Source organism: Carlito syrichta, unplaced genomic scaffold (genome assembly GCF_000164805.1).
Source record: "Carlito syrichta isolate Samal-C Ts95f unplaced genomic scaffold, Tarsius_syrichta-2.0.1 Scaffold312137, whole genome shotgun sequence".
Lineage (NCBI taxonomy): Eukaryota > Metazoa > Chordata > Mammalia > Primates > Tarsiidae > Carlito > Carlito syrichta.
The window spans coordinates 181519-199486 of record NW_007256233.1 but is presented as its reverse complement, the minus strand read 5'-3'; the positions used below and the strand labels follow the sequence as shown (position 1 = coordinate 199486).

Sequence of the window (17968 nt, the reverse complement as noted above, 5' to 3'; positions counted from 1 at the left end):
AAACACGGCATCAGCATCTGCTTCTGGTGAAGGCTTCAGGCTGCTTCCTTTCACTGCGGAAGGTGAACTGATGTGTGCAAAGACCAGATGGTGAAAGAGTGGAAGTAAGAGAGAGGAAAGGTACATGGTTCTTTTTAACAACAGCTCTTGTGGGAACAAATAAAGAGAGAACTGATATACTGTCTTGAGGACTGCATCAAGCCATTCATGAGGGATCCTTCCCAGTGACTGAAACACCTCCCATAAAACCCGCCTCCAACATTGGGATCAAATTTCAACATGAGGTTTGGGAGACAAACATACCAAACTATAGTAATAACTAATACTGACTTACCTATATCTGATCTTGTTCCACCTGTGTTATGCTCTTGAGATACATCTATATTGTTGCATGAGTTGTAGATTGCCCTTTCTCATTACTAAATACCATTTTATTATATGAATATAATATTTAAAATGTATTTATTCTACTGTTGATGGGCACTTAGATAGTTTCCAGTTTGGGGACTGCTGTGAACTTAACTAGATATTACTTAAGTATGGGATTTCTTGGCCATAGTGTAAGGGTATGAGTTGAGTTGATACTGATAGACAGTTTTCCAAAGTGATTTTATTAATTTACACATCCTCTAGCATACATAAGAGTTCCAGTTGCTCCCTATCCTTACCAACACTTGATATTTTTATCTTTTTAATGTTAGCCATTCTGGTAGGTCCAGGGTAATTCTGCAAGTAAAGACTAAAACAAGGAATCACCTCTTTTCTTCACCCTTTATAATCTCCAGTGCCACTATGGTCCCATGTTCTTCCTAAGCCTGACTTTTCTCATAGATTGTGCCATTTGCCATCACTGTTGTCTGGGTTTAGCAGTTGGTCTTCCAGAAGTTATTTTTTTTTCTGCCCTACTACTATGTAAAAAAGGTTTAACTCACTCATGAATATTACTCTGCCCTTGGAGAAAGATGAGCAGAGATGAAGATAAATCCATTTTAGGAACAGGCTAATGTCAGAGCTGGAGAGAAGAAGTAAAAGGGCACTAAATTCTGGTATTAAAAAAGTTTGAAAACACTGGAACCTGATCACACTGTTAGTATACGCTCTTACCCCAGGTCTTGACAGAATTTAACCCCCAGTAACCTTGTCACTCTTTAGCAGAGGCTGGCCATTATAAGAGTGCATGACTGCTCCGTGGTGTCTTGTTTTTAGTGTAATTGGCCAAATGAGAGGTCACTTGCCTACATGTATTTGTTTTATCAGTAAATATTTATTAAGTGTCAAATTCTGGGTGAAGGAAGATGATGTTGTACTGTTTGGTAGTTTATGTAAAGATAGAATGATAACAATGTGTAGGGAGCTGAAGCATGCCAGTTATTCAAAGTATCCGTTAGCGAATTATGAGGAAGAGCATAAGCATGGCATGAGGCGGGATGAGGTGAGCTTGGAGTTTCCCAAATTTACTAGAGGGAAGCAATGATTTTATAATTTTTTTAAAATGTGCTAGGATTGTCAAATGAGTATCACATTGGCTTTACAAATTGTGAAATATATATCAAGCCGGGCTCGGTGGCTTAGCCTGTAATCCCGTGCCTTTGGGAGGCTGAGGTGAGTGGATTGCCTGAGCCTACGGGTTCGAGACCTGCCTGGGCAGCAAGACCTCATCTCTACAATAAATCAAAATATCAGCCGTGCGTGGTAGCACATGCCTGTAATTCCGGCTACTTGGAAGGCTGAGGCGGAAGGATCACCAGAGTCCAGCAGGTCGAGGCTGCGGTGGCCGGGAGCGGCCACTACACTCCAGTCTGGGCGACAGAGTGAGACTCCAACTCAAAAAAAGAAAAAAAAAATATATATATATTATAGTTCTACTTGTTTTGTGACAGTATAAGATTTAAGACCTTAGAGGGATGAGTAATAATACCACATTTGGCTCATCTTTGTCTACTTTCCTACATTTTCTAGTTAAATGGAGTAGGAGTGAATGGAAGTATTTTTGATTGCTAGCCATACCAATTTGGACTGTAGTAGTAGTGAATGCTTAATGGCACCACACAGAGAATTCATATTTTCACAAAATGGAAGATCCTTTCTAACTTAGATTAAATTGAAAACTGCAGTCTCCTTTTGAAAGGCATCCAAACTCCTTTTGATAGTCTTCCTATCAAAAGGAGTAAATATAAAATTTACCTACCACCCCAGAGCAGCTAGAACACAGAAGCAACCATCAGAAACAGAAAGCAGAGGGGCTCTGCTGATAGAAAGGCCATTGCCAACTTTTAGGTGTCTTTAGGCAGACATTTTATAGTCATTGGAGGGCACAACATTCCCCAATTCAGTTGATATGAATTTCGTTACTTAAAATCTTAGAACTAGGAACAGCTTCAAATACACAAATAGAAAATTCTCTAAAATTTTTAGGAGGAGCTCTAAGACTTTAAGTAAATGACTGACAAAGACAAGAATAGTAGGTGATATAAAGAACTTGGATGGCTGGCTATACCTGGGAAATAAGTAAAATATGTAAAGCACACAAATAGTACAGAAAATAATTGTAATTTCTTCAAGTTTTCATTGCCTGCACTATACATAGTTCAGCTTTAGAGACGGACATTAAATTCTAGCATACTATCTAGATCTACAGAGAACAATACTTACTGTCAAGATGGTAAAAGTGCCACTTATTGGTTATGTTAATTTTCTATTGCTCCTTTACAAACTACTACAAACCTAGTTACTTAAGAATTTATGAGCACACATTCTGTAAGTCAGAAGTCCAGGCATAGTGTGACTGGATTCTCTACTTAGGATATTACAAGGCTGAAATGAAGATGCGAGCAAGGCTACATTTCCTTCTGGAAGCTCCATGGGAGAATCTGTTCCAAATTCGTTCTTGATGCCCACTGAATTCAATTGCTTGTAGTTGTAAGAATGAGGTTTCTGTTTCCTTGTCTGTCATCTGGGGGTCTTTCTCAAGGCTACCTGCATTCCTTACAATATAGTAATTTTATATCCTTAAAGCCAGTAATGGCACAACTAATCCTTCCTGTGCCTTGAGTCTCTCTGACTTCCTGTCTCTGACCTCTAGCCCCAGATTGATAAGGCCATCTGTGATTAAGTCACTGTCACCCAGATAATCTCCCTGTCTTTTTTTAATTTTTACTGTTTTTTATGCTTTTATTTTAGAGTTATGGGTACATGTGAGGATTTGCTACATAAGTAAATTGCATGCAGGTGAGGTTTGGGCTTCTTGAGAGCCCTCTCTCCCTCTGGTAATAAACATGACTCCCAGTGGGTTGTTGGTGTGTCCCTTATCCCTTCTCCTTTCCTCCCTCCATCAGCAGTGTCCATCATCTGTTGTTCCCACCTTTGTGCTTGTGTGCTCAATGTTTAGAGCCTGCTTATGAGTGAAAACATGCAGTATTCAGTTTTCTGTTTCTGTGATAATTCACTTAGTATGATGATCTCCAGCTGCATCTATGTTGCTACAAAGCACATGATTTTTGTTCTTTATGGCTGTATGGTATTTCATCATGTATATGTACCCACATTTTCTTTATCCAGTCCACTTTGGATGGCTATCTGGGTTGGTTCCTTGTTTTTGCTATTGCGAATAGTAATGCAATAAACATATGTGTGCACGGTGTCTTTTTGATAGAGCAATTTATGTTTCTCTGGGATTAGTCCCAGAAGTAGGATTGCTGAATTGTATGGTAGCTCAGTTTTTAGTTCTTTGAGAAAATACCACACTGCTTTCCACAAAGGTTGAACTAGCTTACATTCCCACCAACAATGTCACCAACACTTGTTGCTTTTTTACTTTTTAATAATAACCGTCCTGAACTGTGTGAGGTGGTATCTCATTGCAGTTTTGATTTGCAGTTCTCTAATGAATAGTGAGGCTGTGCATTTTTTCATTTGTTTGTTGGCTTCTTGGGTGTCTTCCTTTAAGAAGTGCCTGTTCATATCCTTTGCTCACTTTTTAATGGGTTTTTTTTTTCCTGTCAATTCGTTTGAGCTCCTTAGAGATCCTGGTTGTTAGTCCTTTGTCAGATGTATGCTTTGCAAATAATTTTCCCATCTTGGGTTTTCCCATCTCTTTTGATGTCTTCTTTTGCTGTGCAGAAACTTTTTAGCTTGATAAGGTCCCATCTGTCAATTTTAGCTTTTGCTGCATTTGATTTTGAGGATTTGGCCTTGCATTTATTGCCTACTCCAACGTCCAGGAGAGTGTTACCTAAATTTTATTCTAAGATTCTTGTAGTTCGAGGTTTCACATGTAAGTCCTTGGAGTTAATTTTTGTGCATGGTGATAGGTAGGGGGTCTAGTTTCATTCTTCTGCATGTGGTTTTAGCCAGTTTTCCCAGTGCCATTTGCTAAATATGGTTTTATTTCCCCAATGTCTGTTCTTGTCAGTTTTGTCCAAGATGAGTTGGTTGAAGTTCTGTGGTTTTATTTCTGGATTATCTGTCCTGTTCCATTGATCTATGTGTCTATTTTTGTACCAGTACCATGCTGTCTTGAGTTTGAGGTCTAAAGTGTGTGATGCCTTTAGCTTTGTCTTTTTGCTGAGGATTACTTGCTGGGTCTTTCCCAATTTTCATATTAGGATGATATTGGCTTCATAGAATGAGCTGGGGAGAATTACTTCCTTCTCAATTGCCTGGAATACTTTAAATAGGATTTAAGATTTTAACTTCTCTGTGTTTCAATTTTGGGAGATTATATAATGCCAGGAATTCCTCTGTTTCCTCTAGATTTTCTAATTTTTTCATAGTAGATGTTCATAGTAGTCTCTGAGATGCTTGTATTTCTTCAGGGTCAATTGTAACATCACCTTTTTTATTTCTAATTGTGTTCATTCTAATTCATTCTAACTGTGTTTATTCTAATTCATTTGCTTATTCTTTCTCTTTCTCTCTCTCTCTCTGTTAATCTGGCCAGGGGTCTGTAAATCTTATTTGTTCTTATAAAGAATCAGCTTTTTGCCTTGTTGATCCTTTGTATGATTTTTTTTTCTCTATTTCTTTCAATTTTGACTTTGTTTTCATGGTTTCCATTTTTCTACTAATTCTAGGATTGGAGTGTTTTTGTTTTTCCAGCTCCCCTTTGCAATGTTAGTCTGTTTACTTAAGATTCCTCTATTTTCTTAATATGTGTGTGCAATACTATAAACTTCTCTCTCAGCACAATTTTTTCCCAGAGGATCTGGTGTGTTGTGTCTTTGTTTTCTTTTGTTTCTAGGAATCTTTATTTCTGCCTCAATTTTTATGCTAATCCAAAAGTCATTCAGAAGCATGTTGTTTAATTTTCATGTATTTGTGTGTTTTGGGAGGAGTACCTATTGGTGATTATATTTATTTTTATTCTGCTGTGGTCTGAAAAGATGCTTGGTATGATTTCAACCTTTTGAAATTTGTTCATGCTTGATTTATGTCTGAGTATGTGATCAATCTTGGAGTATGTTTCATGTGCTGATGAGAGGAATGTATATTCTGTGGTTGCTGGATGAAGGGTTCTATAGATGTCTATTAGGTCCAATTGGTCAAGGGTTAAGTTAAGGTTCTGCATTTTCTTGTTAGCTTTTTCTGTGATGATGTGTCTGAGGTTGTTTGCAGAGTATTAAAGTCTCTGACTATAATTGTATGCCTATCTATGTCCTCTTTTAGTTAAATTAGCAATTGTTTTATAAATCTGGATGCTCCTATGTTGGGTGCATATATATTCAAGATGGATATTTCTTGCTGGTGGATTGAGCCTTTTAATTCTTATGTAGTGTCCTTCTGTGCCCCTTTTCACTTTTATTGGTCTAAAGTCTGTTTCATGTGTTATGAGAATAGCTACTCCTGCTCTCTTTTGTTTTACATTGCCTGGAAAGTCTCTCTCCAGCCTCTATTTTGAGCTTTAGGTGTCATTTTCAGTGATATGAGTTTCCTGAAGGCAGCAGAAGAGGAGATCATGCTTCTTTATCCTGTTTGCCACTCTATGCCTTTTGAGTGGTGTATTCAGTTTGTTAATGTTTAAATTAATTATTTACAAGTGGGGGTTTGTTCCTGTCATATTGCTAACTGCTTTGCTTTTTAGTTTTTGTGGTTGATTCAAATGGTCTGTAAACTCTGTACTTGCCAGTGCTTTTGTGATGGGTGGAACTGTTCTTTCGTTTCTGTGCTTTAAATTTTCTGAAGGACTGTTCTGGATGTGGCATATGCTCATAGGGATTGGATGTCTGGGAAGGATTTTAATTATCCTTCATTAATAAAGCTTAGCTTGATGGGGTAGAAAATTCTTGGCTGGAATTACTTTTCTTTGAGGTTGTTAAGGATGAAACCCCAGTCCCTTCTGACTTGCAGGGTTTTTGCTAAGAAATCTGCTGCAGTTCTGATGGGTCTTCCATGGTAGGTTGTTTGTCCCTTCTCTCTAGCTGCCTTTAGAAATTTTTTCTTTCATGCTCACTTTGTGGAGATGATTTATTATGTGCCTTGGGGGTGATCTCTTCATGTATTATATTATAGGAGTCCTCTGAATCTCTTGTGTCTTCATGGTTACCTCTCTAGTGAGATAGGGAAAATTTTCTTGGATGATGTTGTAGAAGACAATCCAGGGTGTTCTCAGTTTTCCCTTCTCTCTCAGAAGTGCCAATCAACCATTGATTTGATCTCTTTACATAATCCCAAATCTCTCGTAGGCTTCCATCATTCTTCCTAAGCTTTTTTCTCCTTGTTTTGTCAGCCTGAGTTAGTTCAGTAGTTTAATCCTCAAGCTCTAAGATTCTTTCCTCTGCCTGGTTGATGCTGTTGTTGGAGCTTGCTATTGTGTTTTGACTGGAAAGAATTCTTCATTTCCAGAAGTTCAGATTGGTTCTTCCTTACAATGGCCAGCTCAGCTTTCATTTTCTGCATTGTTTTCTTGGGTGGATAATCTGTGCGTCCCCTTCCCGTGGATCTTGTTGAGTGTCTTTGCCATCCATAGTCTGAGTTCTGTGACCATCATCAAGGACAGATCATTCTGGATGGGTTCCATTGCTTGGAATCTGAGAAGCCCTTTTGTGGGTGTTTTTCACTGGTTTGGGAATTGTTGGTGTTTTTCACTGGTTCTTCCTCATCTGTGAGGGTAGACTCTTCTCCTTTCATTTTTTGTTTTGTATTGTTTTGTTTTCTTTTCTTTTGTTTGAGTTGGAGTCTCACTCTGTTGCCCAGGTTGAAGTGTAGTGGCACGCTTATGGCCACTGCAGCCTCGACCTACTGGACTCAGGTGATCCTTCTGCCTCAGTCTTTCAAGTAGCTGGAACTACAGGCCTGCACCACAATGCCAGGTTAATTTTTTGATTTATTGCAGAGATTAGGTCTCACCAAGTTGCCCAGGCTGGTCTCAAACCCGTGAGCTCAGGCAATCCTCTCACCTCAGCCTCCCAAAGTACTGGGATTATAGGCATGAGTCACTGTGCCTGGCATTGTTTTATTTGGTGTTTTTTTTTTTAATTAGATAAGGTTGCTATGACTGGGGAGTGGCCATTTGCATGTTTTGTCGGTTTGTTTTTGTTTGGGGTTTTTTGTTTTTTGTTTTGGGGTTTTTTTTGCCTGTCCTCCCTCCTTTGGTAACCATGGCAGCTCCTGAGAGCAAGCCACTTCTGTAGCCCTGACCTAGGGCTACAACAGCCGCCAGTGCCTGGAGAAACTTCTCTGAATTGATCGTGACACCCCTGTTGGGTGCTGGGGAAGGAGAGAAGGGAGACCACCTTCACAAAGTGTCTCCTACTGAGACTATCCGTGGGAGAGGTGGAGTTGGTGACTGTGGTGCTGAACTGAGGTTCCCCAGGCTCCATGTGAGACCTGCCGGTGCCTCTGTCTCAATTTAGAGCAGCCCTATGTGGCCAGCCAGTGGAGGTAAGTGGGTGTGCGGTAGTTCCTGGGCTGCCTCCTTTGGCTGAGACTGCAGAGGTTTGCATGAGGTATGCAGAGAAGAAAATCTGTCATTTTCACTTATCCCTTTTGTCTCCAAAGGCACTCTCCTGTTCTCCTGTGGTACCATTTCTACAGATGTTTGGATTTCCCTATCTTCGTGTCAACTGATTTATACCTTAATTACGTCTGAAAAATGCCTTCATTGAAACACCTAGGTGAGTGTTTGGGAGTTATATGTATACTAGAGCAGGAAATTTGGGGGTATCATCTTAGAATTTTTCCAACTACATTGACTTTCAATTTTGAAATGTGCCTTAGATTCTAGACCTAAGTTCTCAACTGGAATGGGAGAAGATTTTGATACCTCTCTCCAGGAGACGTTGGGCAATATCTGAAGAGATTTTTGAATGTCACCTAGTGTGTAGAGACCAAAGTTACTGCTAACTCACCTACTATGTATAGGAGAGTCCCCACAACAAAGAATTATTCAGCCCAAGATGTCAATAGTGGCAGAGTTGGGAAGACCTGCCTTAAACAAAGTATGGAAGACAATTATTATTCTAGTACAGAGTTATAATTATCCATATCAGGTATGTAAATATGAAGATATAGCTGATGTGACACAAGATGAGAAAAGAGGAGGAATAGGAAAGAAGTATGGGGTATTATCTACATTTACATAAAGACTAAGCACTAGGATGAGAAGGGAGAAGGGAAGTAGGGAGTAAAATGGAGGCAATAGATATTGCCTAAATATTGTCTAAAATTGATAAACAAACAAAAAAATACTTTAAGAATTTTATTTGAAATTCCTCCTATGTAGGCCAGACGTCTCAAACTATCCTCAAATGATCCTCCTGCCTTGGCCCCCCAAAACTGGGATTATGGGTATGAGCCACCATACCTGGCCAGAATTTATACTTTTAAAAGATTAAGAGAAATTGCCTCAAGGAAGGAGATCTGGGAATAGGGAAAATAGAATGGGAAGACGTCATTTTTATTATACATTCTGCTGTATGTTTGTTTTTTTAAGAAACCTCATACCTGTCTTACTTCAATAGAAATGTAATTTTTTAAAAAAATTTAGGGGATTAACCTGGGTGATTTACTCATAATACAGTAACTCATAGTATAGTAACAGTATTTATGCACAGTACAATAATAGTACAAAGCACTGTAACGGCGATACAGTAATGTTTTACTAAGCACATGTGACGGCCCATAAAATGGAATTTCTTTAAGAATTTGGTTTCCCAGGCACACTATCTTCAGACAAAGTTTCAATTATTTGCATTGCAGAAAAATTTTTTTAGAAATATGTCACATAAACCCAGTGTCATTTATCCAGCAATTGTGTAGAATTGTGACTCTGGACTAGAAGAGAGACAAAATTGAAAACAACTCAAGTTATTGACTGAAAGAATTAGAGACCAATGTTTTTGTTTTTAATCTTAATTTTTTATTAATGTTTGTTGTTATGATTAACTTTAAAACTTGTGATTTATTTTTAAATTACATTCATATTATTATAATAAATATAAAAGGAACCTCAGGTTTTCTCATTTGTAAAGTGGAAATATCAATACAAAACTTTCAGGATTGTTGATGAAAATAAATAAATCACAGGCTAAATTAGTGTTAATGAGGGGTAACAGGCAAAGGTCAGTTTTGATGTTTTAACCTACATCAGACTCCACACTTCTGTGTGTCCCATTATCACATTTAGGTCACTTTTATGACACCACTGCCTGGCACAAGTCAGAAAGAAAGGTCCAGGATACCTGATATCCAGTAAAGTGACTCCTGGTCTCTACTAACTGGTTATTAACATTGGACTCATACTAATATATATGTGGACAAAAAGGAGACCAAAAGAAGAGTGACCCAGTGGGAAACAACCTCAACATGTGGAAAAGGTGGATTAGGAATTAAAAGTCATAGACTCCTTGTTCAGGCAGAGTACGAAATGACCCACATGGACCAAACTTTGTTCCCCTAGCTAGTGCTGCTCCAAAAACTGACTTGGAGAGGCAAAATGTCCTGGGGAGTAAAACAGACTTTATTTTCCATTATCAGAATTTATCGGTTCAAACAATAGTAGCTACTCAAACTAGATGTTTTAAAGTGATATTCAACTTAAAGTTTTCTATTTAGAAAATAAAACTCTAATGTTCATGAACTCTAAATGATACAATGAGAGGTATACAAATCCACACAGGAAATTCCTACCAAAAATGTTAAACTTGATTGATCTTAAGAAAACAATCAGACAAAACCAGAATGTGAAAGAGATTCTGGCCTCAGGACTTTCTTAGATTAAAATATAACGGTGGTTTTTCTTTTTGAGAGGTCTTTCTGCCATGATTCTTTCTTTATCCTTCTCTTCTTCTCACTAATAAACTGTTTTAAAACTTTAAAAAAAGAAATATAACAATTAATTACTGAATTTTAAAAACTGATTAATTACTAGATTAAAAAAGAATATAAAATGCCCTAGAAATCATTGAGGAAACTTGAATATGGACTATATATCAGATGAAATTTTTAATTTTTTAAGTATAAAACTGACAATGTGATTATGTAGGAAAATGTGTTAATTCTTAGAGGTTGCCAAGTTATAGCACCAAAAAGAAATTAGGGGTGAAGTGTCATGATGTTTGCAACTTACTTTTAAATGGTTTAGCAAAAAGTTATATAATGTATATATAAAATAGTTTATAGATAAAAATACAAAGACGAGAGAAAGAAAGCAAATCTGGCAAAATATTAACAATGATTAAGCTAGGTGAGAGATATACATATGTTCATTATACCATTCTTTTAACTTCTTTGTAGGCTTGGGAAACTATAATAAAAAAAGCCTGGAGAAATTCTATCTATATGCTCCCCTTAAAATATTATGTAAAGATAAGTATTACCTTTTCATTTCATTTTTAGTTAATTTTATGATTGACTATATTTGCATGCTGTACAATTGTTTATTTTTAAAAAACTAATATTTTGTTTTGCCCCATAGCCTGCTAATAAGGAAAATTCAGGTGATAAATTTATAACTAACCATGGCCAAGTTCACTTGAGGAATTCTCTTTGTAGATTCATTTGTAAACTCTCTAATAAGGTGTTTTATAGCCATATGTCTCATGTTTCCCCTGATGTTCCCTTTTACTGTTCCTTTTGCCGTGGTGTTTCTTCTTGTGGCAAATGTTGCCTTTACCATTTTTCTTGGCAGCTTGTGCTTTCATCCACTGCTTAACAGTATGGTTATGCGGGCTGACACAGATTCTTCTGCGCTTGATATGAAGACTGTGAAGAATAGAAGAAAAAAATCACTAATAGAAAATATAAATGGATAGCAACTTAGTACCTATAGGCAGTTCTCACTTTTGGACACCGTATTCGTAGGGACTGAATTCTAAAGCTGAGCACCACTAAGTTTGATCTTGACTTTACATACACTGCTGCCTGTGAGACCTCAGATATTAGCAGAAAGTATTAAAAGAAGGACGAGGAGGAGAAAAGGGAGAAAAAGAAGAGGAGGAGGAGAAAGAAAGAACTAGATGAGGAGGAAGAGAAAAGGGAAAAGGCAGAGGAGGAAGAGGAGGAGGAGAAAAAGGAAACAAAAATAAAAACCAGAGGAGAAAATTATCTTCCCTGACCCCAAGCTTCACTCAACAAAACCAATTTATCCTCCCTGCCCATCTTTTTTTTTTTTTTTTTTTTTGAGTTGGAGTCTCACTCTGTCGCCCAGACTGGAGTGCAGTGGCCGCTCCCGGCCACCGCAGCCTCGCCTGCTGGGCTCCGGCGATCCTTCCGCCTCAGCCTTCCAAGTAGCCGGAATTACAGGCACGCGCTACCACACCCGGCTGATTTTTTGATTTATTGTAGAGATGAGGTCTCGCCTGCCCAGGCGGGTCTCGAACCCGCGGGCTCAGGCAATCCACTCACCTCAGCCTCCCAAAGGCGCGGGATTACAGGCTGAGCCACCGAGCCTGGCCCTGCCCATCTTAAACACATCCCTTTCCATAAGATATTTCTATATCCTGTCAGCTTATGCCCTTCTTTCTTCCCTTTGGGTATCCATGGTGAGTTATCTCTCTTTAGGCACTTAGTCTACTATCTTTTATTGGAGTACTTGTTTTCATCTCTCCTACTGGAGTTATGCTCTTTGAGGGAGGAACAGTCTAGAAGTGTCTTGCAAAGGCCTGTTTATAGGAGGAACTCAGCAATTAATTGTAGATATGCAGTGGAAATTGTTCAAAATAAAGACAGTCAAGTTTTCAACAAAACAAATTAAAATATTTTTGGCATTTAACTTTTTAATATAATATAGATCTATACCACAGCTCAGAATTTGTGGTCATTTTCATATTTCTGTATTAAGTTTTCACAATGGGTTGAGAGAACCCTAGGGTCACATTGACAGTTTCTGATAACTAGAAGAATTTCTTGTTACAAAAGATATTTTAACTTTGAATTCCCCATCAGTAACCATCAGCTCCTATCAAACATCACAGATTCCACTGACTCTACATACACAAAATTTCTGTGTCTGGAGAAATTGAAATTCCTGACCTTGTTATTCAGGAAAAACACACACACACACGGGGAAAACGGGGATAGAGAGTAGGCTGCCATTTTTAAAAGATGACCCAAGTGAAATCATTATCAGTTAATGTGGGAACTCTTGAAATAGAGGGAAAGTGAGGAAAGGTATAAATGATCTTTAGCATAATAAAGCCAGAATGTGGGGTAATAATAACTTGAAAAAGTGTTTCCTCTTAATAAATATATTAGATTGAGAGGTCTTTCTTCAAAAGAAAAGCTAGGTCTTACTATGGCCAGTTGGTTTGCTATTATAGGAAAAAATCTGGATATAGCACTGCATCAAGGAAAAACAGAAAACTGGAGTTGAAGCTCCTATCCTCTCCAAAGGACTAAAACTCTCTCCTGTCACTGTGGCATCAGCAAGAACCCGGGCAGATAAAGATTTCAGTAGCATGCAGATAAGCTCACAGGTTGCACAGAAAATAATTAGGACTCCACTCTTATTAAAATGATAAGTGTGATGAGCTTCGGGGAGGGGCATTGGCACTAAGGCTGAAGGAGAGAACTGGATGGAGGAAATATAAACAGAGGATCCAGAGAGGTGGAGGGCCACAGGACAAGAGGCAACAACCACCAAGTGGGATGCTTTTCAAAGGGACTACTGCAGAGGCCTCAACTTCTCAGTGTAGTTTAAAGGAAAAAAAAATTATCTAATACCAGAACATAGCTCCCAAATCTGAGATGCTATGATGTTTTAGAATCCTAAAGTTTAGAAACTACTTAAACCTCTACTTGTAAAAAAAAAAATCAGCCAGGCTCGGTGGCTCAGCCTGTAATCCCGCGCCTTTGGGAGGCTGAGGTGAGTGGATTGCCTGAGCCCGCGGGTTCGAGACCCGCCTGGGCAGCGAGACCTCATCTCTACAATAAATAAAATATCAGCCGGGCGTGGTAGTGCATGCCTGTAATTCCGGCTACTTGGAAGGCTGAGGCGGAAGGATCGCCGGAGCCCAGCAGGTCAAGGCTGCGGTGGCCGGGAGTGGCCACTGCACTCCAGTCTGGGCGACGGAGTGAGACTCCAACTCAAAAAAAAAAATCAAAAAAAAAAACTACTTGTATCTCATGTGAATTTCATCAGAATAAAAAGAGATGATGTAATGTTGGGAAAGAAGTTACCCTAATCCACACTTCTTCCATAGCATTCCCAACTCCATATAGCTTTCTGATGGGCACCAACCAGTTCCCCCAAAGTTTTGACTCTAGGAGATCATGAGGCTGATATCCTGATTGTGTGTGTGTGTGTGTGTGTGTGTGTGTGTGTGTGTGTATGATTCCCATAGGAGGGTAGCTGAAGACAATCCAATGGATATAAAGGGGTATCCCTGTCATAGAGATTATACCTTCAATCTTCTCTAAACTTTATTTCTTTACTCATTCCTCTAAACACAGGTCCTTCATCACCACGTCTAAAAAACCACTCAAGTCTTCCAGATAGGTTTATTTTAAAAACTCAAATTTTCTTCTCAGATAATTTCTGTATGATTCAAGAAAACTTCAGCCTCTTCCCGAGATAAGCAAACATTCAATGTATTTATGCTTAGAAACATTCAGAAGCTCATTAATGAAGTCACTGTAGAGGAATTTAAACAAGAGAACTGCTGTCTCAGCCATCAAAAATTACAATAATCATTTATAGGATGTGAAACAAAGGACTTATTTATAGGCAGAAAAGAAAAAGAAACCTAGTGAATTCACTGTAAATTAACTTATATTAGTTGTTATTGGTTACATGCTACTTAGGAATTATATTTTCCATGCTAGCAATGTTTTCTATACCTTAAACACTTTTCTCAAACCTTAATGTCTTTATACCTAATCAGGGATAAAGGACGACATTTTGGATGAAGACATGCTCTGTAGTAAAACAATTTGAAAACAAGAGAATCTTTATTTATGTTGAATGTCGGGAAACATAACAGAGAGGATATGTAATTTATGGTTAAAAAATGCTACAGAGTCAAATTTTATTTGCTATCAGGTCAAATAAATCTTATCAGCACAGAGAGGTCAGTTTACAAAGTTGTGCTTGAATAAAGTAAATCTTTTTTAGATACAAGCAATTGTTTTCATCTTTTTTAAAAATTAAAATTGAGACTTTTTAAAAATGAAAACTCATGCTTTTAACTATATTTTCCTTCAGCAAAGTGAGACATCATTTCTGTTTGTATGCCTTTCAGATCTCTATCTGACACCTGCTTATCCCAAATAAACTTCTCTGGAAATCCTGTTACCAACAGTGTCTCCTGAAAACCCCCTGAATCTGTCTCTCACCCTTATACACCCACAGAAACTTCCTCTGTTTTTTTCCCCGAGTCCCATGGGAGCTCTTACAAGCTTCAATCCTTCTTTAGTCCAAGGTAGCATATGCCAATAAGGTGGAAGGAATTAAGAGGAGTTGAAAATGTGGTATTTCTGAGAACAGCCAGAGTAGCCTCAGTCAGATTTACTTCAGCTGTGTCCACCTGACACGAATATCCAGATGTTTCTAATTACCTACAACATTGTCTATCCAGGAGTTGTCTATGAATTTTTCACTCTCTAACCATTACCAACAGTGTTCGTTAAGATTACATAAAACACTGGTCGATTCTCAGCCAAGCATATACTATTTCCAATAAGTTGGGAACTTGAAGCACTCCTCAGAAGGAACCTCATTAGTATGTATTCTCTGTATTAGCACAGGTTACACTGGTTCCCAATGACTAATCCGCTGGAGCTGGTGGATCCAGGTAGTGGTTGGAACTGAGAGAGTTCTGACAGATTTCTCTCTTTTTTTTTTTTTTGGAGTGCAGTAGAAGCGAGACTTTAATGATGGCCTTGCAAGATCGGCTGTTTGGTGGGCAGGTACTGACAGATTTCTCACAGACTGTCTCCCTTCTCCCACAGAGACAGTCATGCTTATTAAAAGTTTGGACCAAAAATTATCTCCTCACAAACATCTGAATCTGAGTGTGGCTTTTAAACTTTATAGATCCTTTCTCAGATCCTTTTGAGAATCTTATAAAACCTGTGGACCTGCTACCTCACAAACGTGCTCACACATTCATACACAAAAATTTCAGGTAGTAGCCGGGCTCGGTGGCTCAGCCTGTAATCCTGCGCCTTTGGGAGGCTGAGGTGAGTGGATTGCCTGAGTCCGCGAGTTCGAGACCCGCCTGGGCAGAGAGACCTCATCTCTACAGTAAATAAAACAAATGAGCCAGGCGTGGTAGCATGCGCCTGTAGTTCCAGTTACTTGAAAGGCTGAGGCGGAAGGATTGCCGGAGCCCAGCAGGTTGAGGCTGCGGTGGCCGGGAGCGGCCACTGCACTCCAGTCTGGGCAATAGTGAGACTCCAACTCAAACAAACAAACAAACAAAAAATTTCAGGGAGTTCACAGCCCCCATTCTGAAGAAAGTCTATTAATGGATATCTTACAAACTCTTCCTCTGAATTTTTAAGAATCCTTTCTTGAAGCCGTGCTGCTCAAAGTCGAGTGATGGATAGATCCCTCTGAAAGGGATAAGAAATGTATCTCAAATCCCAAAGATCATCTCAAATCATCAGAGATGATCTGCAGAACTCAGCTTATAAAGAGTATCCTGGAGACTCTAGGCAGGTAAAGACCATTCTGTCACTTGCTGCATCCCCAGCATGTAGAGCAGTTCTTGGTACGTAATCATTGGTCCATAAATATTTGCTGAATTAGTTGAATGAATAGGAGGTTCCTGAAGGAAACAGGAGCTCAGACATAAGCAATGGGCTTATTTATAGCCCAAAGAAAGGAGCACCAAATGGCTATCTAGCATTACCTGGAACCATAAGTGGTGTTTCAACCAGAGTGCCAACCGGGCAGGGTAGCTCACGCCTGTTATCCCAACACTTTGGGAGGCAGAGGCAAGAGGATTACCTGAGCCTACAAGTTCGAGATCAGCCTGGGCAGCTCAGCAAGCCCTCATCTCTACAATTAATCAAAAAATTAGTGGGCATAATGGTGCCGACTGTAGTTCCAGCTTCTTGGAAGGCTGAGAAGGAAAAATTGCCTGAGCCCAGCAGGTCAAGGCTGTGGTAGCTATGAGCATGCCCCTGCACTCCAGCCTGGGCAACAGAGTGAGACTCCGACTCAGGGAAGAACAAACAAAACCAGCATGCCAGAGAGATGCCTGACACCTGAATGCAGTGGAATTTGGGGAGAGCATTTCATGAGTAGCCCCGCCTACCCATGTGAATGACCTTGGAGGTATAGAGTGTTTTGAACAAAGAGATCTGAGTTCACATTCCATTTCTGCCATTCACCAGCTGTATGACACCAGGTGAAGTGTGTAAGCTGTCACTGCTTTCTTCTGGGTGTGACAGGGATATGTTTATGCCTTTCTCATAGCATTGTTGTTAGAACCCAGATTTGCTAAATATCATACAGTTCAGATTTTAAAGCCTCTACAGTGATAGTAAGTACATGTAAATATAAAAACTTTTAACAGTTAAGCCAGGACGAGGGTGGGGAGGGTTCACCATGAGCCAACACTCCAGAATCAAAAGCAGAGAAGGGCATTTGTGATTGGACTGCAGGTAGCACTTGTGACAGGTATAGAAATTTCTACTCTCCTTTTTGAACTGTGAAACATGCTCCTGATGAATTCCAAAAGTAAAAATAACAGCAAGCCATAGGTAAAGTTACTGTTAAAGACATGAAATATACCAGAGTCACTTTCTGTTTGGGGTTTTGTTTCACTTAGGAAAGTCATGAACACTTTCTGGTGATTGAGGCAGGTAGCCCTAACCACAGCACTGTAGTCGGCGAGCTGGAGGGCTGGTGTGGGGCTCAGGACATCCCTGCACAGAGAGATTGTGCATGTCCACCAGAAAGTCTGGGGTCCAAAGACAGGATATTTACTCTTCCCTCCCTTGTTTGGATGACTATTTGTATGCTAAGTGTCAAGCATAGCCTTTCCATTCTATTGTTTATTGGCTGGGGAAATAATCACTGTAGAGATTTAGGCCTCTCTGCCAAAGAGCACTCACATGACAGCAGCCAAGTCACAATCCCCATCAACTCTCTGGATGCGACATGTATTCACTCTTTCCAGAAGTCTTCGGGAAATATGATGTGAAACCTCGGTGCAACAGCTGGAGGCAATGGGAAGTATGGCTATAAGAAGAAAGGAAACGTTAAATCATACAGTTTATAGAACACTGGCATGGATCTCATTTTAAAGGTTCCAGAGAAGCAGAATGTGAATTCACTCAGGCAAGGGGCAAGCACTCACTGAGGGCTTTGGAAATACAGATCTGCAGCAGGACATGGTTCTGCCTTCTGGAATTTAAACTATATTTGTGGGAGATTAAATGTAAATTTAGGCAAAGACACACAAAAAGTGAAAGAGATGAAAAAAGCTGTAGACAATGCTGCCAGTGGGGTTGCAGACAGATCAAAGATGAAAGGAGTGAGGTCCACAGAGTGTCCCACGCAGTTTGGAAGAGAGCAGCCACA

General features: G+C 39.3%; 1 protein-coding gene across 2 annotated transcripts in view; it reads right to left on the bottom strand.

Moving 5' to 3' along the window:
• The window catches only part of CCL28 (C-C motif chemokine ligand 28), a 53642-nt gene that overhangs the window by 7966 nt on the left and 27708 nt on the right, over positions 1-17968 (bottom strand). Inside the window, exons 2-4 of one of the 2 annotated variants that reach the window (XR_002482628.1) lie at positions 17500-17626; positions 10815-11199; positions 770-779 (exon numbers count right to left, since the gene is read on the bottom strand). Coding sequence is in view for 1 of the 2 variants with exons in the window: in XM_008069603.2 (XP_008067794.1) it covers positions 11007-11199; positions 17500-17626 (320 nt within the window). In the remaining variant the exon portion in view is untranslated. Of the gene's footprint in view, positions 1-769; positions 780-10806; positions 11200-17499; positions 17627-17968 lie in introns of those variants that run through there. The other variant, XM_008069603.2, reaches the window with a different exon arrangement.